Source organism: Saccopteryx leptura, chromosome 1 (genome assembly GCF_036850995.1).
Source record: "Saccopteryx leptura isolate mSacLep1 chromosome 1, mSacLep1_pri_phased_curated, whole genome shotgun sequence".
Taxonomy (NCBI): Eukaryota; Metazoa; Chordata; class Mammalia; order Chiroptera; family Emballonuridae; genus Saccopteryx; species Saccopteryx leptura.
This window is the reverse complement of record NC_089503.1, coordinates 312,314,805-312,337,204: the sequence shown is the minus strand read 5'-3', so window position 1 is coordinate 312,337,204 and position 22,400 is coordinate 312,314,805. Positions and strand designations below refer to the sequence as shown.

The window sequence follows — 22,400 nt, the reverse complement described above, 5'->3', positions numbered from 1 at the left end:
TGGCTGCTTGTAAGTGATGGCCTGATCCCAGCAAGACACAGATGCCTCATGGGGCTTTCGGGCCCAGGCTTCAGAGCCCATCAGACCTGGACATAGCTTCTGCCTCGGCCACTCGTCAGCTCTGTGATCTTGAAGCAGTTATTTTTCTTTTGTGAGCTCAATTTTCTCACCTGTAAAATCCACTCAGTTCATAATTTATTGAACTCCATGCTAGGGCGAGGGACAGCTGAGGGCATGTCCTGCACAGACACGGGGGAGGGAGCATTGGGTTTCAGGTCCTGGTGTGGTGAGGACGGGCAGAGGAAGGAGGCTGGGCCTGAGGGACATGTGTCTCACCCTCCAGGGCTGTGGGAGGGTCGGGAGGTTGATGTATGTGAAGTGGCCAATGAGGCCTGAATAGATGAGGCCTAACAGACAACAAGCTTGTCCTTCCCATCCTTCCCTAACTGCCCTCTTGCCTGGACCCAGTTCCCTTTGTCCCCTGCTACCCTTGACTCTCCACCCCGTTGCAGGTAGCAGAGCTGAAGCAGGAGCTGAAGTTGCGGTCACTGCCCGTCTCGGGCACCAAAACAGACCTGATTGAGCGCCTGCGTGCCTACCAAGAACAAGTCAGCCCTGCGCCAGGAGCCCCCAAGGTCCCTGCTGCCACCTCCATCCTGCCCAAGGCTGGCGAGGTGGTGGTAGCCTTCCCTGCAACCCGGCTAAGCACGGGGCCTGCTTTGGTGGCAGCAGGTCTGGCTCCAGCTGAGGTGGTAGTGGCCACAGTGACCAGCAACGGAGTGGTAAAATTTGGCAGCACAGGCTCCACACCCCCCGTGTCTCCCACTCCCTCAGAGCGTTCGCTGCTCAGCACGGGTGATGAGAACTCCACGCCTGGGGACACCTTTGGCGAGATGGTAACATCACCACTGACCCAGCTCACCCTGCAGGCTTCACCATTACAGATCCTTGTAAAGGAGGAGGGTCCCCGGGCTGGGTCCTGCTGCGTGAGCCCTAGGGTGCGGGCAGAGCTGGAGGGGCGTGACAAGGACCAGATGCTGCAGGAAAAGGACAAGCAGATTGAGGAGCTGACGCGCATGCTCCGGCAGAAGCAACAGCTGGTGGAGTGGCTCAGGCTGCAGCTGGAGCAGGAGAAGCGGGCCCAGCAGCCTGTGCCGGCCCCCACGCCTCTTGGCATCCCAGTGAAGCAGGAGAACAGTTTCTCCAGCTGCCAGTTGAGCCAACAGCCTCTGGGGTCTGCTCACCCCTTCAGCCCCAGCCTGGCAGCCCCTGTTTCCCACCACGTAGACACTTGTGCCCTGGTGCCCCCTGCAGTGGTGGTGAAGCAGGAAGCCGTGTTGTCCGAGCCGGAGCCAGCCTGCACGCCCCAACTGCTTCTGGGCCCACAGGGCTCCAGCCTCATCAAGGGGGTCACACCTCCCACTGTCATCACTGACTCCACAGGGACCCACCTTGTCCTCACCGTGACCAATAAGAATGCAGACAGCCCTGGCCTGGCCAGTGGGAGCCCCCAGAAGGTACCTGGGTGTGGGAGGTGCAGGGGACACAGGTATGTGTGAAGTTACTTCTCATGATAGCCCAGTTTAGGGGTGCCCCATGGCTGGGCAGGCTGGCCTTGCTTCCTTTAATCTTTCCTTCCACTCTACGAAGTGAGGGGTTGCCATTCCTCTGTCAACTAGGAGGGTACTGAGACCTGCCCATGATCCCTCAGCCATGAGGGGGAATTCATCATTGAATGCCCACCTCCTCTGACTGTTGATATGACAACATTTCTGTACCCTGGCAGAGGGCTCCTAAGAAGCTCCCACCCAGGCCGGGGCCCCACTCCTGTTTCTGCTGCATAGGTGTGGGACAGGGCGCCAGATAAGGGTCAAGGAGAGGCCTGTAGGCTCAGCTCTCTGGCCTGGGATCTGGCTTGGGGCTGCTGGGCTGAGCCTGGTGTGAGCTTCACTCCACTTTCTCACCTCCGAAAGGCACCAGCTGTCCCACACCACAGTGTCACCAGTAGCTAGCTCCCTGCTGCTGTCACCCTCACAGCCGAGAACCTCCACCCATCCTGCTTTAGGTTTTGTGTAGCCTCTCAGCCCTGCAGAACTCCAGGGTAGAGGGTACAGTGACAGGAACCAGGCACCTCAGGATGGGAGACAAGGGCCCTGAGCAGCTTCAGGCAGAAAGGGAAGAGGGGGAATCAGTCTAGAGCCCTTCTCTCTGTCCCATGTGACTTGTACCAAACCCAAGGCAGCCGGCAACCCCGTGCCTATTCCATCTTCTGTAGGGTTGGAGGTCAGAGCCTCCCCAGCCTGTATCTGTTCTTTCCCAATGGCTTCCATGAAAGCTTTCTGAAAGCCATTGCAGCTGGCCTGACCTCTACCAGTGCTCCTTGAGTGTGCAGGGGCCTGGGCCTGCTTCCCTCACCTCAACTACTGCTTCTCTCACTGATCTCCTGTCCAGCCCTTGTCCCAGCCTGGTTCTCCAGCCCCTGGCCCTCCAGCCCAGATGGACCTGGAGCACCCACCACAGCCCCCCTTTGGAACCCCCACTTCTCTGCTGAAGAAGGAGCCACCTGGCTATGAGGAAGCCATGAACCAGCAGCCTAGACAGCAGGTGAAGAAGGTAGACTGAGGCCTGGCCAGGGTGGGCATTTGCATAGGCTGCTGGACTGGGTTCCCATAGTCCCCTAGTCCAGCTGGAGGACGGGGACAGGCAGGAGCATCTTATAAGGTCACAGAGGCCTTGGGGAGTGGGCCATTCTGGATGGGTATGGCAGGGCTTGGTCTGATGGAGTAAGTGTGGGCTCTGGAGCCTAGTTCAGGCTGATGGGCTCTTGGGGCTGCTAGCAGAATCAGAAGGGAAGAAGGTCTGAGCCCTGAGCCTGGCTGGGGGCCTCCTGTTGTAGATTTTCATTCATTCTTTTTTGGTCTCTTTTTCTTCTACAGGAAAATGGTTCCTCGAGCCAACAGATGGATGACCTGTTTGACATTCTTATTCAGAGTGGAGGTAAAGCCCTGACCCCTGAGCTGCCTCCCAACCTCCTCCATTCTCTATAGGTTGTTTCTAGTCCTCATTAGGTTGATCTATTGTTTTTTGATTGGTTATTAAAATAATGAGCAACAGGCCTTTTACTGGGATGCAGCAGGGGCTGAGACAGGTACCGCCTCCAGCATCGGACAAGAAACCGGGGCAGGGGGTGTAGCTTCAACACACATTTGCTTTACCCAGCACCACTGACTGGCAGGCTCTGTCCCTGCAGCCGTGGGACATAGCAGTGAGCAACATCATGAAGGATTTTTTGTGGAAGATGGCAAAATAAGTAAATTATATCATGTTAAAGAGAGGAGTAAGTGTTATGAAAAGGAAGGAAGGAAAGGGGTCTCAGGTGCATGACGGGTGGTCAGTGAGCAGGTATCAGAAGTCAAGGCAAGGGCAAATCACGGGGCCTCATAGGGGCAGGATGTAGGGGCTTTGACTGTGGATGACACCAGAATTCACCACAAAACTGTCTTTGAGCAGAGGATTGTTTTAGCTGGAAGGGCAAGAGCACGACCACTGTAGTCAGGCCAAAGGCCAGGGGGCGGTAGCAGTGAAATGGAAAAGTCTGGAGTTTGGGTATATTTTGGAAAGCACCAGTTGGATTCCCTATGGATTAGGAGTGTGGCAAGAAGACAGCCAAGGATGACACCAAGGATTTCAGCCTGTCACCAGGACGCAGCTCTTTGATTGCTGGGGGAGCTCCAGTGGGGTATATGTGGGGGACATGTACAGTGCAGCCTCAGCTGGGCTTAGCTATGTCTTGAGACTGGAGGAGCCATGCGGACAGCCCAGGTGATGTCTGGGCTCAAGGGAGTAATTGGGGAGTTACTGGCATCTAGATTGGCAGAACCATGAGGCTAGATGAGCAAAGAAGGTGGAGCTGAGGACAGAAGCAGATAAGGCTGGGCAATGGGCTGAGGTGTGGAGGGCACCCTAGAGGGTGAAATACTGAAGCCAAGGGCTGCTGATGGGTGATCAGGGGAAAAGGGGACCAATATCTGGTGGCCTTCATTGACCTTAGCCAGGGTGCTACTGGGCACTGTGGGCAAGTACCTAAGTGTATTGAAGAGGGGCTGGGGGGTGTGGGAAAGAGCAGGTCTGGAGACCCTCTGCAGAGGGCTTCCTGCACAGGGGAGCAAAGAAAGGGCAGGATGTTTGCATGCCAGTGGGATGATATGGCGGTGTTGGGCAGAAGGACCCCTTGAGTGCAGGGTGGGCACAGGGCAGCAGAGGGGTTGGCTTCAGGTTGGAGCCATGGGCATATCACTGGTGGCAGCTGGCAAGAAGACAGAGTGAATGGATGTTCTAAATCAGTGGTCTCCAACCCCCTGGCCGCGGACTGGTACCGGTCCATGGGCCATTTGGTACCGATCCACAGAGAAAGAATAAATAACTTACATTATTTCCGTTTTATTTATATTTAAGTCTGAACGATGTTTTCTTTTTAAAAAATGACCAGATTCCGTTACATCTGTCAAAGACTCACTCTTGACGCTTGTCTCAGTCATGTGATACATTTATCCGTCCCACCCTAAAGGCTGGTCTGTGAAAATATTGTCTGACATTAAACCAGTCTGTGGCCCAAAAAAGGTTGGGACCACTGTTCTAAATTATTGTTTTAATTATGTCAGTAGGGAGAGGATTAAGGGAGACGGTAAGATCAAGTGAGAGCCCAGCCATGGAATTGTCTACTTTAAAATGGTGAATTTTATCTCAAGTTGAAAATAGCTCAAAAGCTGACATGACTCTTGAGATCATAGATTCTGGTTTTGGGGAGACTCCCTGAATGCCAGGATCTGCAGTGAGACCTGAGGTGCATTTCTGACGAGGACAGATGCATTGAGGCCGCTGGGCTGGGAAGTAACTGGGGCAGTGAGAGACCTGGGTGTGAACTAAGAGTTCCCAGTATCCAGACAGGACTGAAACTGGGAGGGATGAGGCTGTCCAGGGATAGAGATACTGTGCAGGAAGTGGAGAGGAAGCAGGCCTTGAGCTCTAGCAGTGAAGAGATGGCAGAGGGAGGGAGGGGAATGCTGCCTGCACCCAAAGGAACACTGAGAAGTGGTCAAAGAGGTGGTGGCAAGGATGCCAGGAGAGGAAGGCATTTGAATTGGGTGCACAGGGCTGGCAGCATCCTCAGTTGTGGCAGGTGGGCAGGTTGACAGGTCAACTCAGAGGGAGGTGGTCATCTGGTGAGAGCAGCATCCCCAGCTGGGATGGGAGGAGAGTGGGAGGGAGGGCAGGACCTAGAAGGTCAGGGAGCAAGCCTGGTGTCTGCATAATTTTTATTGTGGTAAATATACGTAAGATTTGCCATTCTAATAACAATTTTAAATGTATAAGGTCTACCGGAAAGTTCTATCTGTTTCTATCACAAGTTTCAACACGTAAGCACATGTTTATTTGGTGCATATGTGCCTATTTGTATCACTTAATGTATTCATACTGACGTAGCAAATTAACAAAGTTGATTCATGTTAGTCTTATGTGTGAAGTGATAAGCGTACCCATGGCTACTGATAAAGTTCATTTACGCCACTGTATTGTATACGAATTTCAACAAGGAAGAAATGCTACAGAAGCATGTAGAAATTTATTGAAAGTGTTTGGTGAAGGTACAGTTTCTGATAGGACATGCAGAAGATGGTTCAAAAAATTCAAAACAGGTGATTTTGACCTTTCTGATAAGCCACGTTCTGGGCGACCATCTTTGATAGATGACGATGTTAAGACCATGTTGGAGCAAGATCCTTTTCTGACAACATCAGAGATAGCAGAAAGGCTTAATTCAGCTCAGCAAACCATTTCGGACCATATTCGGAAGATAGGATTGGTGTGGAAATATATTATTTAATAAAGTTTATTGACGGTGAGAAAAATTTGTATTTTGTTTTATTCCAAAAACGGACAGAACTTTCTGGTAGACCTTATATAATTAAGTGGCATTAAAAGTACATCCACTGTGTTGTGCACCCATCACCCTTATCCATTTCTAGAACTTCACCATCCTATATTGACACTTGTTGACCCATTACACAGTAATGCCCCATGCCTCCCTTTCCCCAGTCCCTGGTAACTTCTGTTTCTGTGATTTTGATTCCCCTAGGGTCCTCATTTAAGTGGAATCTTACAGTATTTGTCCTTTTGTTTCTGGCTTATTTCACTTAGCATAGTGTCCTCAAGGTTCATACATATTGTAGCATGTGCCAGAATTTCTTTTCATGGCTGAATAATACTTCATCGTATGGATGTACATTATATTGATGAACACCTGGGTTGTTTCCACTTCTGGTCTACTCTGAGTAATGCTGCTGTGCACATGAGTGTACAGGCATCTGAGTTCCTGCCTTCACTTTTGGGTGAATATCCAGAAGTGGTGGTGTTGGATCACAGGTTTTTGATATTTACCTTTTTGAGAGACCATAGAAATGCAGCAGCTGCTTCTTTTCATTCATGTCGGCAGTGTGCAGGGTTCAGATTTCTCCATAGCATCAACGCTTATTTTATCATAGCCATCCTAGTGGGTGTGAAGTGGTATCTCATTGTGGTTTGGATTTGTATTTCGCTGATGATTGGTGATGTTGAGCATCTTTTCATGTGCTTATAGCCCATTGTGTATCTTCTGTTGGAAAAGTGTCTGCATGAGTCCTTTGCCTTGTCGAATTGTTGGAATTCTTTACTATAGATATGAATCACTTATCAGATATATGATTTGCAAGTCTTTTCTCCTATTCCATGGGTTGTCTTTTCACTCAATAGTGTCTTTTGATGCACAAGAGTTTTAAATTTTTCTATAGTCCAGCTTTTTTTGTTTGTTACCTATCCTTTTGGTGTCATAACCAAGAAATTTTCACCAAATCTAATGTCATAAATATTGCCCCCTCCCCATGTTTTCTTCTAAGAGTTTAGTAGATTTAGCTCTTACATCAGGTCTTTGACCCATTTTGAGTTAATTTTTATACCTGGTGTAAGATAGGGTCCAATTTCAGGTCTTAATCAAGCCTGGTTTATGACATCCATTTACTTTCTTGATTGGCAGAAATTTCAGCAGATTTCAAGGAGCCACCAACGCTGCCAGGGAAAGAGAAGCCCCCCTCGACAGCAGCCTGCAGGTCACCCCTGTCCACACAGTCCCCACCCTCTGCTGAGCCTCCCCAGGCTGCTCTGCCTCCATCAGCCTCACCTGCCCTCCCTGGGCGCCTGGAGGACTTCCTGGAGAGCAGCACGGGGCTGCCCTTGCTGACCGGAGGACATGAAGGGCCAGAGCCCCTCTCCCTCATTGACGATCTTCATAGCCAGATGCTGAGCAGCTCTGCCATCCTGGACCACCCCCCCTCACCCATGGACACCTCAGAATTGCACTTTGCTCCTGAGCCAAGCAGCATGGGCCTGGACCTGGCTGATGGCCACCTGGACAGCATGGACTGGCTGGAGCTATCATCAGGTGGCCCCGTGCTCAGCTTGGCCCCACTCAGCACCACGACCCCCAGTCTCTTCTCCACAGACTTCCTTGATGGCCATGACTTGCAGCTACATTGGGATTCCTGCTTGTAGCTCTCAGGTTTGCCAGGGGACTGGAGGGGCTAGAAGTCAGGGAGCTTTGGGAACTCAGCTGGTTCCCATCTGAACCAGTGTCTGCGTGATCGTGAGTCCTGACAATCACAGGCCCTGCTTTTTCCTCCCTGGCCAAGGCTCAGCCAAGAGAGAAGCTGCTAAGCAGCAGCTCTGGGTCCACCCCGGGGTTTTGGAAACCTGGACAGGCCAGGGGCATTCTATCTGACCTCCTTTTGTGAGGTTGGAGGTACCCTGTCTGGCTGCAGTTTACTCAGGTGGGAGAGGCGTGAATCTGTTTCTCTTCCCTGCAAGGAAAGAAACGAGTTGGGCCTCTACCTCCTCATTCCCGGTGATGTCAACCCCAGGCTTCTGGGGTTGGAGAGGGGACTGCCATGTTAGTGTCTTGGTGTAGTGTAATCATTTAGTGGTTGGTAGCAAATGTGTTTTGTACAGGTGTACATATCTCTATATTATATATCGCCATACATATGTATACACATATATTTTTTGGGGGTGGGAGATGGATGCAGCTCCCTCCCATCCTACTGTGCACATACAGAAGGGCCTGGAGGCCACTGCTCCACCCATCACGTGTGTTTGACATGTAGACACCCCATCACAGCCTGTACTCTATCTGTCCTGCCCCTTATCAGTGCCATGAGGGCAGAGGTGCTTCCTGGCCACCTGCCCACATTCCATCCTGCTGCCTCACTGCAGCCAGTGACCCTGGGACAGCAGGGGCATTAGCCCTGTAATGAGGCCAGAAGTGGTCTTTAAGCTATGCCTTCCTCCTGGCCTGGGGCTCAGCCTGTTATTGTCATTATTAGGGGTTTGGGGAGGGAGTCACCAAAACCAGTGCTGGGGGAGAGGTGGGGAAGCTGTGTGAACTTTTTAAAATAAAAACAAAAACACCAGCTTGTTAGTCCATCTTGTTCAATCTATGGAAGTGGTGGGGAGTATGGCTGGGCTCCAGGTGTTCAGCAGCTGGGGGCTACACCATAACCATACCTTTCAGGCCAGGCTGGCCATTCTAGACCATTCCAGAAGAGGTAGAACCTTAAACGTACAGCTTTATGGCCCTAACTGGACTGAAGACAGAGGTGAGGTGTTTTCTCAAAGACAATTTATTTACAAGCCAAGGAGCCTTGACCTATAACCCTTCCCTTCCTGAGCAAAAACTGATGGCAATACAAGTAATGAAGTAGGGAGGAATGATTGAGCCGGGCCCCACCTTCTGGCTGCTGCCATCCACTGCCCTGTAGTCAGTCTCCCTACCATGGTGCCAAGCCAAAGCTCCAATGTCTCCCCTTAATCCCTCAGCTTGGGTTAGGCCCACACCACAGCCCCCATCCCAATTCAGGCCAGTGCTGTTATTTTCTTGCTTGAGGAAGGAGCTACTCTAGTAGCCAGCAGATTGGGAGAGGCCTGACAGGGCCACTGGAGTAAGGGTGTCATCCATCTATGTCCCAGCTGAAAAGGTGGTGCTTCACCAGCATGTCCTGGACACCCTCCTTCAGGGGCTTCTTCTCCTCCTGCACACAGGGATAGCCCCTCATTGTCAAGGGCCACACAGCAAAGAAGCTGGACCAGAGTGGTTCTTACAGATCATGCCAGCACTCAGGCGACACCACCATGAGTGCTGGCCCTGCCTTAGCCACCCAGGAAGGGTTTGGACTGACCTGCCAACATACCCACTGCAGCCCCTTCAGAAGGAAGGCAGGTTGCTGGGCTGGGAACCAACTCCAAGCACCCACCTCTCTCTTTGCAGGAAGTTCCCAGTCCTGGGAGAGGCTAAAGGCAAAGCAGCAGAGGACACTGGAGGGGAAGAAAGGGAAGCTGTCAGTCACCCTCAAGTTGGCTCTTTCCACCTACCTACCCCAGGGCCACTAGGCCTGGCTGGGCTCTAAAAGTCCAGCCATCGGGGCAGGGTCCTCACCGGAGCTCACACTTGATCTGGACCCAGCCGGGGCTGCGCAAGAAGGACCAGGGCTGGTACCACTTTTCCACGGTTGGTAGGCTGGAGCAGAGCACCTCTAGCCACAGGTGTAGGACTTGCTCACTGGGGACAGGGAAAAGAGTAGGTCATCTACAAGCTCTTCTGAGGACCATGGGTGGGCTCTCCCCTCTGGTGCTTGGCTGGGCCATCTCCACTCCAGGGCTCCTCTAGCCCCAGGCCCTTTCCCTCCACTTCTCAGCCTCCTCAGGTGCCCCTACCTACTTTACTCTCAGCTCCTCACTCCAGCTCTCCCACTCTGGGACCCACTGTCCCCACGCCCTCAGTCCTGTCACAACTCTTTCCTCTACATCTGAGACAGCTACCGCCTCCTGCCAGTAGCCCTACCCCTGCTGGTCAGTCCAGGAATGAAGCACATACTTGCCAGCCTGATGGGGCCACAGCCACATTCTGAGCTAGTCTCTACAGGCATCTGTCCCTCTCAAACTACCCCTTCTTCCACACCAAGTGGCAAGTCCAGAGACATCTCATTCATCCAAGCCTGCCTGAGCCTCTCAAATGCCCAAGTGCCCTCAGGCAGGCCCTCTCACTTGCTACAGTAACCTCATTTCTGAGTAGCCCCTTCACCAGTCACCTTGCTAAAATCTGTGCTTCATAAGACTGCCAAGTGCCTTCCTCAGCCACAAAGCAATAGCTGGTCTTGCGCTGGAGTAAAGCGTTTTGGGAGTTACCCTTGCCACTTTCCAAAATCCTGGGGGTTCTGGAAGGCCCAATCTGATTGGACTGTCATACCGTAGCAGGCACAGACACTCACTTGAGTCCCACACAGATGAGAGAGCGGAGCTTGACATCCATTTGCGCGTGTACAGCGTCATGGGTCACATTCACAGACTGCACGGCCTGGGAGGACACAGCTGTCACTCAGATACCCCCAGCTGCCAACCCAGGAGCCAGGCCTACCTGTGGCCCTGCCTACCCGATAGAGCAGCTCCTCCGGGGTTAGAACTTTGCCATCTTCATCCAACCTGGGGAAGAAGGGGACCAAAGCTGCTAGCGCTGCCACGTCCCTCTCCCCTGCCACAAGGCTGCCAGGAATCCCTGCCAGGGCGGTATACTGGGGCCCAGTTACCTGTATGTCTTACACAGCACCAGGCGAGAATACACTGAGTCGAAATCTCTCTCCACCTCTCGGCCCGCTGCCTGGGGAGCAAGGGGACAGTGCCAGGGACAACGGGGTATGTCCCAGGTGACCTCACCACCCCAGGAGCTCCTGTCACCAGCTCCATAGAGCCAAGGGACCTGGAGAAAAGGACAGTGGGGGACATGGGTCTGGTCACTGACTCACCTCCTCAATAAACAGCCAGGGGTGGCAGGCGCCCCCGAGTAGGGATGGCTTCTTCAGTCCATGTTCAAACAGGGCCTTGAGGGCTGGGCAGAGGGTCCCTCGCACAAGATCCGTGACTCCCTCAGTCACAGCGTCGTCCCCCGCGATGGAGTACTGATGGTGGGGGACAGGGGTCTGAGAGGCCAGCCACCCTTTCCCTGTCCTCACATACTGCCATAAGCCAGAACTTGCTCAGGACATAGGCCCTGTGCAGGCCTTGCCAGGGTGGAGGCAGGGCAGCAGCTCCTAGGAGCAGGCCTACCCTGTGCCCCTCTTACCTCTTTGCTCCGTTCATCCAGGACTTCGACAAACTTGGCTGGAAACCAGCCTGTGGGAGAGGCAAGGTCCTGTGAGGAGCCTAGTGTCCCCATACTTCACCCCTTGGGGCTGAGGACAGACTCAACCTAGTTCCTGAGGAGGGCAGGGGAGGAGGGGAGGGGAGGGGGGAAGGGTGGGGGAGGGGGAGGAGAGGGGAAGGGGAGGGGGGAGGGGAGAGGGATGCAGCCAAGAGTGGCCAGCCTCAGTGCCCAACCCATCTTCCCCAGCTGGAGATCAGACCTCACCTCTCAGGCCATTCAGCTCCCCCACCCAGCAGTGCTCATCCTTCTGAGAAACAATCTACAGAGGAAAAGACCAGGATGCAAAGCTTTGGTTCCCTGGGCCCAGTGCTTCACACACTGGTTTCATCTTTAGCCAGGTCGACCTGGCTGCACGCCGCCTCTGGGCCACAGGTGGCAGGGCCAATGTCACCTGCTCCCAGCCACCGGGCTCCACCTGTCTTTGAGCACCTGCCTCCCCAGCCTTGCCCCACACACCGTGATGATGTCATTCTTGCGGAAGCCCAGCTCATCATCGTCATGGCGTTCAAAGTCCAGCAGGGCCTTGGCCCGGCGCCGGTGGCCGCGTGAGCAAGCCACGTAGTTTTCGTGGTCCTGCTGGTGACTCTCCATACTGTAGTCTGGGGTCAGCTCCTGGCAAAGTAGTGGGATGCGCCTCAGGATGCGGCTGAGAAAAGAGAGCATCCAATCCAGCCACTGGACACAGGACTAGGAGACCACAACTCACCACATTACAGTTTTTGGGGTCAGTGCACTGGAAATGGTGTGCCACGCGTAGGATAGCCTCCCGGAGATCAGCCACCAGTTCTGTCTGCTTGATGTTCTTGGCCTTGAGCGCCTCCAGGTCATCCTCCCCTAAGAAGTCCAGAAAGCGGTGGCAGCCATGGCTTTTGCCTGGCCCCCTTCCCATCTTCAGGGAAGCTCAGAGTCCACCCCGGGGTATGAGGTCTTTGCCGCTCCCCATCCCAGGCTCCAAGAGCTTAGATTCGGCTGGCGGGGAAGAAGCCACTGGGTGGGCCCAGCCGCATATGGTACAGTGCTCACCAAAGAGCAGGGAGGTGATACCAGACTTCCTCCGCTGTGTCCTGCGACGAACCACCTGCAGGCATGAGAGTGGTCAGCAGGAGGGCACCTCAGCACCAGAGGAAGGGAAGAGAGATCTTCTGTGAGGCAGCCCAGGGCCTGTCATGTGTGCTACATCATGGGAAATGGCCTTGGAGGCTGGCTCGAGAAATGTAGTGTCAGTCATCCCACAGCTGTGGTCTGCTGAATTGTGCCTGGCCCTGGGTACTGAACTAGGGAGGGAATGGCAGTGTGGGGAAGGGCTCTCACTCTGGGCTTCCTCAAAGGACCCTCTCACACTGTGGGTAAAGCAGGGCCTCCTCCCTCACGGGCCCACCTGAGAGAGGTTGGCGGTGGTGCTGGTCCCCAGGAGCTGGCCCTGGTCTGCAATTAGGTAGGCCAGGTGCTTGCGGCGCTGAGTCTCCACAGCCATGTCAGTAAGGGAGCTGGCCAGCCGCATGGCCTCCCCTAGCAGCAGGTCCACATCCTCAATCTGTGAGGGTATGTCTGACAGAGTGTTGAAAATGGAGGCTGAGTTCTCTGACTGGATCAACTCCTCCTCCTGGGCCATGTGAAAGGAGGGGAAAAGTCACTGCCTGGCCCCAGGCCCACAAGCTGACCCCACTCACCATCCCCAGGCATGGGTGACTTCCTGGATGATCAGCGGAGCACAAGGAGTCCCTGGCCCCAGGAGACTACCCCACCCCACTCCACCCCCAGGGGCTCTCAGGAGGGGCCAGGGCTCAGGCCACTCTATGCTGAGGCCTGGACCCCACAGCATCTCCCAGAGAAGGGGCATTGGGACAGGAGCATCTGGCACACAGGGCTCATCTTCCGCTGGGGAACTGAGCAGTGGTAGCCCCTGGGGGTGTGGGGGCTGCAGCAGCACCTTGAGGCCCAGCATGCCCAGTGTGGTCTGGAAGAGCACCAGGGAGCCCTCGTAGAAAAACAGGTCCCAGAGACGCAGCAGCAGCTTGATGTGCACCACGCTGGCGAAGGCCGTGAGGAACCAATGCAGCGTGATTAGGGACAGCTCTGTGGACACCAACCAGGGACAGTGGCATGAAGTAGTCTGAGAGAAGGGACACCCCAGGCACATGAGCTCAGGAAAAGGTGAAAAATACCTCCCAAAGAGTGGCAAGAGGCCCACCCTGCACCAAGGGGAGGAGACAGATGTCGGGGTGTCAGAGAACAAGACTGCGAGTGCTGTGTCCATGGGCTGGTCCTCATCAGAGCTCCTTTCTTTCCCCCAAGACACCCAAATGCCACATCCTCTGCAGGTTCTGTTTGGAGGCCTCAGATGTGCGGTATCTGAGTCAGCGTGGCAGGACCCCAGGGAAGAGGATGGGCAGCTCTTACCAATGTCGTGCTCCTGGAGCAGCTTGTCTAAGCGAGGGAGGTACTGGACGATGAGGTGCCGCAGGACCCGCTGGTCTGTCTGGACGCCCAGCAGGGTGGTGCTGAAGTAGGAGGCAGGGAGCAGGTCCTCGATGATGGTGCACATCATCCAGAAGGCATCCTCCTCCTCCAGGAACAGCAGGAGGCAGGCGGCCACCTGACCAGGGCAGGGGGACAAGGGGCCTCGACCCAGGTCTCGTACAACTTAGAAATAGCACTCGCTGTGGGTCATGTCGACCGTGTGCCCTTCCTCAAGGTTACAACCACCACATCTGGTTGCCCCAACCCTCCTTTAGGGACTCCCGCCTCTACCCCTGCTTCCTGTCCTACTGCCCTGGATGATGAGATCGTCTGTCCCTGGGGGCCTGGAGAACAGCACTGGGACAACCCCTGCCCTTCCCGGGCTGTGCTCACCATGCCTGTGCCCTGGCAGTAGCCAATCTCTGGGTAGAGCCAGGCCAGTGCTCGGAGAACCCTGCGCAGGCGGGGCACCCCAATGCTGTTCATGCTGGCGAAGCAGGCGTTGCTGGGCAGGGTGCGGGGCAGGTCCTTCTCGATCTGTCAGCAGCCCGCCCACAACAAAACCCTGTGAGACAGCTGCAGGCTGCAGGCCCACACCCTCCGCATTGCTGATACCCTGAGACCTGAGGGAGGCTAAGAAACCCCTGTGTGGGATACAACCCAGGTGGGCTTCTCTCCTAGGAATAGGGACTCCTTGTGCTCATCCATTCAGGATGGGAGCCCAGCTAGTGTGTAGCTGACTTTACCAGATTCACCCAGGGGACTTACAAAAATAAAATGACAGATTCCCTTCGTTCAGGCCAGAACCAGGGCATGAGAATCTCTGGAATGAGGCCAAGAGATCTGTATTTAAATTCTCCAGGTCACCTGACCTGGTGGTGGTACAGTAGAGAGTGTTGACTTGGGATGCTGAGGACCCAAGTTCGAGACCCTGAGGCTGTCGGCTTGAGCGTGGGATCATAGACATGACCCCATGGTCGCTGGCTTGAGCAAGGGGTCACTCACTCAACTGGATCCCCTCCCCCCCGTCAGGGCACATATGAGAAAGCAATCAGTGAACAACTAAGGTGCAGCAACTACGCGTTGATTTTTCTCATCACTCCCTTCCTGTTTCTCTTTCTAGCTTAAAAAATCTAATGTGCACCTGGTTAGATAGCCTTTTTGATCATTCTCCCTGCTGCCTACAGAGAACCCAGGAGGGAGCCAGACTGCTGCAGGCACACATCTGTGGGTGAAAGGACTACCCAGGGCTGCCATGCAGCCACTGTGCTCTCCTAGCCACCCCTGCTAATGAGACCAACAAGGGAACTTCTGTAACCCCAGGCAAACCACCACCTGCCTGTAGGACCACCCTCAGTTCCTGAGGGCCCCTGTGTCACCCTGGCTCACCTGTTTGGCAGCAATGGTCTCATCATTGGAGCTGTTCCTCACGATCTCTCTGTACGACAGCTCGGAGTTCCTTTTCTTCTGCAGAGCCCCGGAGAGCCGCATCCACAGCTGAGGAGGGGAGCCAACAAGCACTCAGTCTTTGGTGGGACACCACAGCCCTTTGTGGCCCTCTGCAGTCCAGCCTCCATGGCCTCACCTGTGGCCTCATGCTGTGTGGGATGCCGGCCAGCACAAGGGAGCGGAGCTTCTCTGAGCGGGGCAAGGAGACGGCAATCTTGTCCCAAGTGAGATCACCCACATCATGATTATGGGTGAACTCCAGATGGGCCTGCCACCGCAGCCGTTGTGGGGGGTCCTCCATCAGAGACACAGCTGGCAGCCTGTTGGAACTGGGGTCAGCACCATCTGCCAGGAGAGCGGGACAGTGAGCGAGAAGGAAAACATCTCTGGGCTTCCAGTCCAGGGCTCAGATCTACTACAGCAATCCAGAGCCACAGTTCCCAGCCACATGGACCAGCAAACCCAAGCTCTTCACTCTCATCCAAACCTGCCCCTCTGCCATCTCCCAGATCCAGAAACCCACTTCCATTCCCCAGATACTCAGGCCTAACCTTCAGAACCACATGTGGCTCTCCTCTACTTCTACCCCATGGTCTATCCATCACCAATACTGCTGGCCAGGCCCTTAGAGCACAGGCAGAATCTCACCACGTCTAAGCCATCACCTTTCTTCTGCATTACTCCACAGCCTTCATCCCAGTTCCACCCCTGCCTGCCTAAAGGCAGTCCTCCGCATGGCAGTCAGAGTGCCTTTGAAGACGACAAGTCAGACCATGTCACTCTGCTCAGAGCCCTCTAGTACCACCCACTCACCCACCGCAGACATGCAGAAGGCTCTGTGATGCACCTCCTCCTGTCCAGTCCCTGTCCTCATCTCCTGCCTTCCTCTTGTTTCCTCCACTCCAGCTATTACCTACCAAATTCACTCCCACCCCAGGGCCTTTGCATTTATTGTTCCTCTTCCTTGGCTATACTCACTGTTTCCCTCCTAGCCTCAGATCAAATGTCTCCACATTTGAAGAAGCCTTCCTTCACCACCTTATATACACATCCTGCCTCCTGTCCTCTAGTTCTCAAATCTTTTCATAGCTCTTCTTGACCCTAGCATATATTTGTTTATTGCCGGAGGACTCCACAAGGCCAAGACCACCTTTCTGTTCAAGGCACTGGGGATGCTGCAGTGTAGACAGGACAACAGTTGGCCTCCTGAAATGCTTGGGTCAACCTGGATGAAGCTTTTAGCACCACCTGGCAATATTGGTGTAAGTCAGCCCTACAGAGAGCCTCATCCTAAAGCCACACTCAGCCTCAGCTTTATAAAACTTCACCTTTAGTGAGTTTACATGCAGTAAAATGCACAAATTTTAAGTATATAGTTTGGTGAATATCAATAAATGTCTAAACGTCCCCATCAAGATAAAGAATATTTCCATCATATTATAAAGTCCCTGAATTCCTCTCAGACCAGCTTTTGACTACAGAGCAAAGAAAACTTACCATATTTCCCTATGTATAAGATGCACCCTTTTCAAAAAATTTGGGGTCTTCTGAGGTGGCGCAGTGGATAAAGCGTCAACCTGGAAATGCTGAGGTCACTGGTTTGAAACCCTGGACTTGCCTGGTCAAGGCACATATGGGAGTTGATACTTCCAGCTCCCCCCCCCCTTCTCTCTCTCTGTCTCTCCCTCTCCTCTCTAAAATGAATAAAAAAAAAAATTGGGGGTCTAAAAACTGGAAGCGTCTTATGCAGTGGTTGTAGATTTTTTTACTTGCATTTCCTGCTTTTTCGTGCATGTTTTTGTGCTCATTGTTGAAGGCAGTGATTTGTCATCAGACACAGATGAGGACAAGCTAATGGATGAGAGTTTTGAAGTGATGAGGAGTTGTATGAATTTTATAATGAATAAAACTTGAGTTCAATAACTTTATGTAATACATTTCTTTTTCAAATTTCGGGCCCCAAAATTAAGGTGCATCTTATACATGAGAGCGTCTTATACAAAGGGAAATACAATATGTCAGAATTGGAAATGTGAATGATCTGAAGATGACTCGTTTCAGCCAATTAAAATCTTCTAGTCACAGTTATATCCTTGTGACAGGACATCCTGGGTTCTGGAAAACGGCTTTCCCAATAGCCCAGTGGCCCCCAAACCCCGGGCTGCAGACCAGTACCGGTCCGTGGGCCATTTGGTACTGGTCCGCAGAGAAAGAATAAATAACTTACATTATTTCTGTTTTATTTATATTTGTCTGAATGATGTTTTATTTTTTTAAAATGACCAGATTCCCTGTTACATCCATCTAAGACTCACTCTTAACGCTTGTCTCGGTCACGTGATACATTTATCCATCCCACCCTAAAGGTCGGTCCGTGAAAATATTTTCTGACATTAAACCAGTCCGTGGCCCAAAAAAGGTTGGGGACCACTGCAATAGCCCACTTGGGAACCACCAATAGGTGTATTTATAGTAAGGAACAATGGATATGGCCTAAGACCCACTTACAAAAGCATGGTTATAAAAACATTGTGATAAACCCGCTACAATGGGATATTACGCAGTCACTGGAAAAATACACCTTTATTAATATTTTTCTTTTTTTTTAATATTTTATTTATTGATTTTTAGAGAGAGAGAGAGAGAAGGGGGAGGAGCAGGAAACATCAACTCCCATATGTGCCTTGACCAGGCAAGCCCAGGGTTTCGAACCGGCGACCTCAGTGTTCCAGGTTGACGCTTTATCCCACTGCATCACCACAGGTCAGGCGAAAAATACACCTTTAAAGAGTTCTTTTTTGTTTTTTTAGTGAGAGAGCCAGAGAGAGGGACAGACAGGAAGGGAGAGAGATGAGAAGCATCAGTTCTTCATTGCTGCACCTTAGTTGTTCATTGATTGCTTTCTCATATGTGACTTGACCAGGGGTGAGGTGGGTGGGTGGGTGTCCAGCCGAGTAAGTGACCACTTGCCCAAGCCAGCAACCTTAGGCTTCAAGCCAGTGACCTTTGGGCTCAAGCCAGCAACCATGGGGTCGTGTCTATGGTCCCATGCTCAAGCTGGATGAGCCCACGCTTAAGCTGGTGACCTTGGGATTTCGAACTTGGGTCCTCCGCATACCAGTCCAATGCTCTATCTACTGCGCCACTGCCTCGTCAGGCTTAAAGAGGTTTAACTGATAGAAAAGATGCTTATGGTATAATGTTGAAATATAAGAGCAATATAAAAACATGCATATGAGGGCAGTGGGGGGTAGTAAAGGATAAAGAGGGATAAATATATGGTGACAGAAGATTATTTGATTTTGGGTAGTGGGCCCACAAATGCAATATACAGTGCACATTTCTATGTACACCTGAAACCTATATAATCTTATTAACCAATGTCACCCCAATAAATATAAAAAAAATTACAAGTTGGTAAGTTACAAAACAGTCACAGGGATACAAAGTACAGCATAGGGAATATAGTCAATAATATTGTAATAACTATGCACGGTGCCAAGTGGGCACTAGACTTACTGGGTGATCACTTCATAAGTTACATAAATGTTTACTCATTATGCTGTACACATGGCAAACTAATATAATACTGAATGTCAACTGTAATTGAAAAATTTAAAAAAAATTTTAGGGTAAAGGAAGAAGTAAGCCACGTACATGATAAGTATATATACATATACACAAAGCCAGAAAAGGAATACACTAAAGTGTCAGCAGCTATCTTCAGGTTGCGGGATTATAGGTTAATTTGTTTTAACCTTTATACTTTCCTGTATTTTTTAACTTCTCTACAAGGAACATTACCTCTATTATTATATGAAGATTAATAAAATTAATCTCAAAACAATCACAGGTCTCCACACACAGCTGATACTCGAACAACACTTTAGGGGTACCGTCTGCCTTGCAGTCAAGAATTGATGTGTAAATTAAGTCAGCTCTCTGCATACACAGATTGCCAACTGCCACTGACCCTTGAACACTTGGATCTGAGAATGATGCAGGTCACCTGAACTGCATGGAGCAACTGTATAATGAAAATCACAGAGCTGGGGTGCTCCCCAACGACACCTTCAAGATTACACAAAAGGGGCTCAAACGTACCTTCTTTGTCCACCTGGAAACCAAACTCGTCATAGTAGAACTCCGGTTGCTCCACTGACTCTTCCTTCTAGAACCAGGATTAGGAAGTCAGTCATACAGCACACACTCTAGGACCACGGGTTCTGGGAGATGCCACCCATGACACTGCCTGCTGAAATTCACCCAGCCTTCAAGACTCAGATCAGCCTGACCGGGTGGTGGCGCAGTGGATAGAGCATCAGACTGGGATGCGGAGGACCCAGGTTCAAGACCCCGAGGTCGACAGCTTGAGCGAGGGCTCATCTGGTTTGAACAAAGCTCACCAGCTTGAGCCCAAGGTCGCTGGCTCGAGCAAGGGTTTACTCGGTCTGCTGAAGGCCCAGGGTCAAGGCACATATGAGAAAGTAATCAATGAACAACTAAGGTATTGCAATGTGCAACGAAAAACTAATGACTGATGCTTCTCATCTCTCCGTTCCTGTCTGTCTGTCCCTGTCTATCCCTCTCTCTGACTCTCTCTGTCTCTGTAAAAAAAAAAAAGACTCAGATCAAAAGCCACCCTTCTTCTGTGTTCCTCTTGCCTACAGAGGCCACCGCCTTCTTGAATTCTCCAGCATTTTCTGTTTTCTCCAGAGGCCAAACAAAATAAGATCAAGGCAAGAAACATGTTTCATGCATTTACGTCCCCTTAATACTGAGCACAAAGTGCCATCATGCTCCAACCTAATGAATGAGTCAGAGAGGACATGGTGCTAGGATGCCATCCATCTATGATGGTGGCCCCTGACCCTGTGTAAATGGGGAGCCGTGGCCACCCACTGGACCTGCAGCAGCAGGTCCCTTTCAGACAATAACCTAGGAACACAGCCACTGATTTCTGACTGCTATAATTGCTGTACCTGTGTGACCTTGGCCAGGATCTCTTGGGGCCACATGCTTGGAGTCAGGGCTGAGAATGGACCAGAGGCAGAAGGTATGTGGCTTCCTGAAATAAAGAAAACAAGAAATAGGAGATGAAGCCAATGCAGAGCATTCAGGTAAAAGTCAAGCTGAGATCTCCAACTCCCACCCCAAGAGCTCTAGCATAAAGGGGCTGACTGCACCACCTGAAGTAAGATGGGTAGGCAGAAGTAGAAACCCAGAAGTGTATAAATTTCTGGAGAAAGGAAAATTAAAAAGCAGCATGTTACAAAAAACACCAAACTCCATCTCCTTGCCTCCTTTTCCGCCAAGAGTGAAGATTTTCAGCTGGAAGGAGGGAAGAGGACAGAGACACAGAGACTCAGGGAAATGAAGAGCTGAGAAGAGAGCTATTAACTCTCCCAGGAACCCCAACAGAAGGCTTCCTTCTTCCTCCACCTCTTACCTAGATGGTCTTGACCCTCAAAAGTATGTGAAAAACAAGCCTGGTTCACCCTACCCGGGTGAGTTCTCATGGATAACAGCTGTCCTTCATTCTGCAGAGCCTCTCACCCCTTTCCAAGCCCAGGTCCCTGCCTCCCACCTGACATTGTGTGGAGAGCTGAGGCAAGTCTTCAGCAGATCCAGACGTAGAAGTTTTTCTATCCTAATATTTCATAGCTGGAAGGTTCCTCAGGCTTCATCTGGTCCAGAAACATCTGCTCTGGCAGGAAAGCAAAGGGGAAAGTCATTCTGAACCCGCCCCTCCTGTGAGTCCTTCCCACCCACCACTCTGATCTTGCTGGCCCAGAGGTGGCTGGGAGGGAAGTCCTGGCCACTGTTCAACAAGTAAAAGAGAAAAATCACACTTGAAAAAAAGGCCTCCTTTTCTGAACACTTCATTTGAGACAGGACATACTTTGAAGAAGCTACAAAACCAATGTTCTCAACAGCTCTGTGAGCCAAGGGGAGTGTCCGTTCAGTTCCCATATTAAGGAAGAAAAGAATCACACATACAGACTTCCTAATGTACTAAGCTCAGGCAAATGTTTTTTAAATAAGAAACTAAAACCCTCCACCACCCAAACCTCTGTGCACAGGTTTTCCTGAGCCAGAATCTTTGAGGAATCTTTTTAGATAGAGTACAATTTGAGTGGATACTTACACTTTCCAACACCAACACATCTCACTTCCTCCAAGAGTCTGCTTTACTACATTTTCCATTAACATTACAGCTGGGAAACTAGGAAATTGCACTCTAATTCGGATATCTCCCGTCACTGCTTAACCCCGTGCTTCCCTCTCCCTTTTATTGTCCATTTAAAAATAAGGACTCAATGATAAAAAGACACATAGTTCCATTTAAAAAATGGGCAAAAGATATGAATAAACATTTCTCCAAAAAAGATATGAATGGCCAGTCAGTAGGTAAAAAATGCTTGACATCTTTAGTCATCAAGGAAATGCAAATCAAAACCACAATGAGATACCACTTCACACTCAATAGTACAACTATAATAAAAAAGATAGTGACTTTCTGACCAGGTGGTGGCACAGTGGATAGTGTCGGCCTGGTACACTGAGTACTCAGGTTTGAAACCCCGAGGTCGCTAGCATGAGTGCAGGCTCACCAGCCTGAGCATGGGATCATAGACATGACCACAATTGTTGCTGGCTTGAGCCCAGAGGTTGCGGCTTGAAGCCCAAGGTTGCTGGCTTGAGCAAGGGGTCACGCACTCGGCTGGACACCCCCTGCCACCCCCCACCCCCGGTCAAGGACATCTGAGAAAGCAATCAATGAACAACTAAGGTGCCACAACTATGAGTTGATGCTTCTTATCTCCCTTCCTGTTTTGTCTCTCAAAAAAATAAAAGTGATGTGCTGGTGAGGCAGTAGAGAAACTGGAACCCTTGGACATTGCTGGTGGTAATGGAAAATGGTGCTGCTGTGGAAAACGGTTTGGCCATTTCTCAAAAGGTTAAACATTGCCCAGGAATTCAACTCCTGGTTTTTCACCCAAAACAAATGAGCACGTGTCTGCACAAAAACTTGTCCATGGATGTTCATAGCTGCATTATTCATCACAGCCATAAACTAGAAACAACCCAGATGACCAACAACTGATGAACAGGTATACAAAGGGTATGGAATAGCCGTATAATGAAATATTGTTGAGCTTTAAAAAGGAATGAAGTACTGATGCTGCTCTAACATAGATGGACATTT

General features: G+C 51.4%; 2 protein-coding genes across 6 annotated transcripts in view; one reads left to right on the top strand and one right to left on the bottom strand.

The window, feature by feature from the left end:
• The window catches only part of MRTFA (myocardin related transcription factor A), a 128,458-nt gene extending 119,909 nt beyond the window's left edge, over positions 1-8,549 (top strand). For 2 of the 4 annotated variants that reach the window (XM_066358482.1, XM_066358479.1), the window contains exons 10-13: positions 517-1,517; positions 2,452-2,613; positions 2,937-2,997; positions 7,070-8,549. In XM_066358482.1, coding sequence (XP_066214579.1) covers positions 517-1,517; positions 2,452-2,613; positions 2,937-2,997; positions 7,070-7,584 — 1,739 coding nt within the window. In that variant the 3' untranslated portion in view covers positions 7,585-8,549. Of the gene's footprint in view, positions 1-516; positions 1,528-2,451; positions 2,614-2,936; positions 2,998-7,069 lie in introns of all 4 variants that reach the window. The other 2 variants (XM_066358481.1, XM_066358480.1) reach the window with 2 other exon arrangements.
• Positions 8,550-8,690: 141 nt separating this feature from the next.
• Positions 8,691-22,400, bottom strand: part of SGSM3 (small G protein signaling modulator 3) — a 58,391-nt gene continuing 44,681 nt past the window's right edge. Inside the window, exons 3-23 of one of the 2 annotated variants that reach the window (XM_066358483.1) lie at positions 20,778-20,892; positions 20,173-20,258; positions 19,295-19,361; positions 15,327-15,535; positions 15,131-15,238; positions 14,135-14,278; positions 13,682-13,877; positions 13,212-13,357; positions 12,660-12,884; positions 12,305-12,359; positions 11,988-12,115; positions 11,738-11,893; positions 11,486-11,540; positions 11,201-11,250; positions 10,884-11,036; positions 10,668-10,738; positions 10,515-10,563; positions 10,353-10,438; positions 9,521-9,643; positions 9,339-9,399; positions 8,691-9,116 (exon numbers count right to left, since the gene is read on the bottom strand). In XM_066358483.1, coding sequence (XP_066214580.1) covers positions 9,036-9,116; positions 9,339-9,399; positions 9,521-9,643; positions 10,353-10,438; positions 10,515-10,563; positions 10,668-10,738; positions 10,884-11,036; positions 11,201-11,250; positions 11,486-11,540; positions 11,738-11,893; positions 11,988-12,115; positions 12,305-12,359; positions 12,660-12,884; positions 13,212-13,357; positions 13,682-13,877; positions 14,135-14,278; positions 15,131-15,238; positions 15,327-15,535; positions 19,295-19,361; positions 20,173-20,258; positions 20,778-20,784 — 2,256 coding nt within the window. In that variant the 5' untranslated portion in view covers positions 20,785-20,892 and the 3' untranslated portion in view covers positions 8,691-9,035. The remainder of the gene's footprint in view (positions 9,117-9,338; positions 9,400-9,520; positions 9,644-10,352; positions 10,439-10,514; positions 10,564-10,667; positions 10,739-10,883; positions 11,037-11,200; positions 11,251-11,485; positions 11,541-11,737; positions 11,894-11,987; positions 12,116-12,304; positions 12,360-12,659; positions 12,885-13,211; positions 13,358-13,681; positions 13,878-14,134; positions 14,279-15,130; positions 15,239-15,326; positions 15,536-19,294; positions 19,362-20,172; positions 20,259-20,777; positions 20,893-22,400) is intronic. The other variant, XM_066358484.1, reaches the window with a different exon arrangement.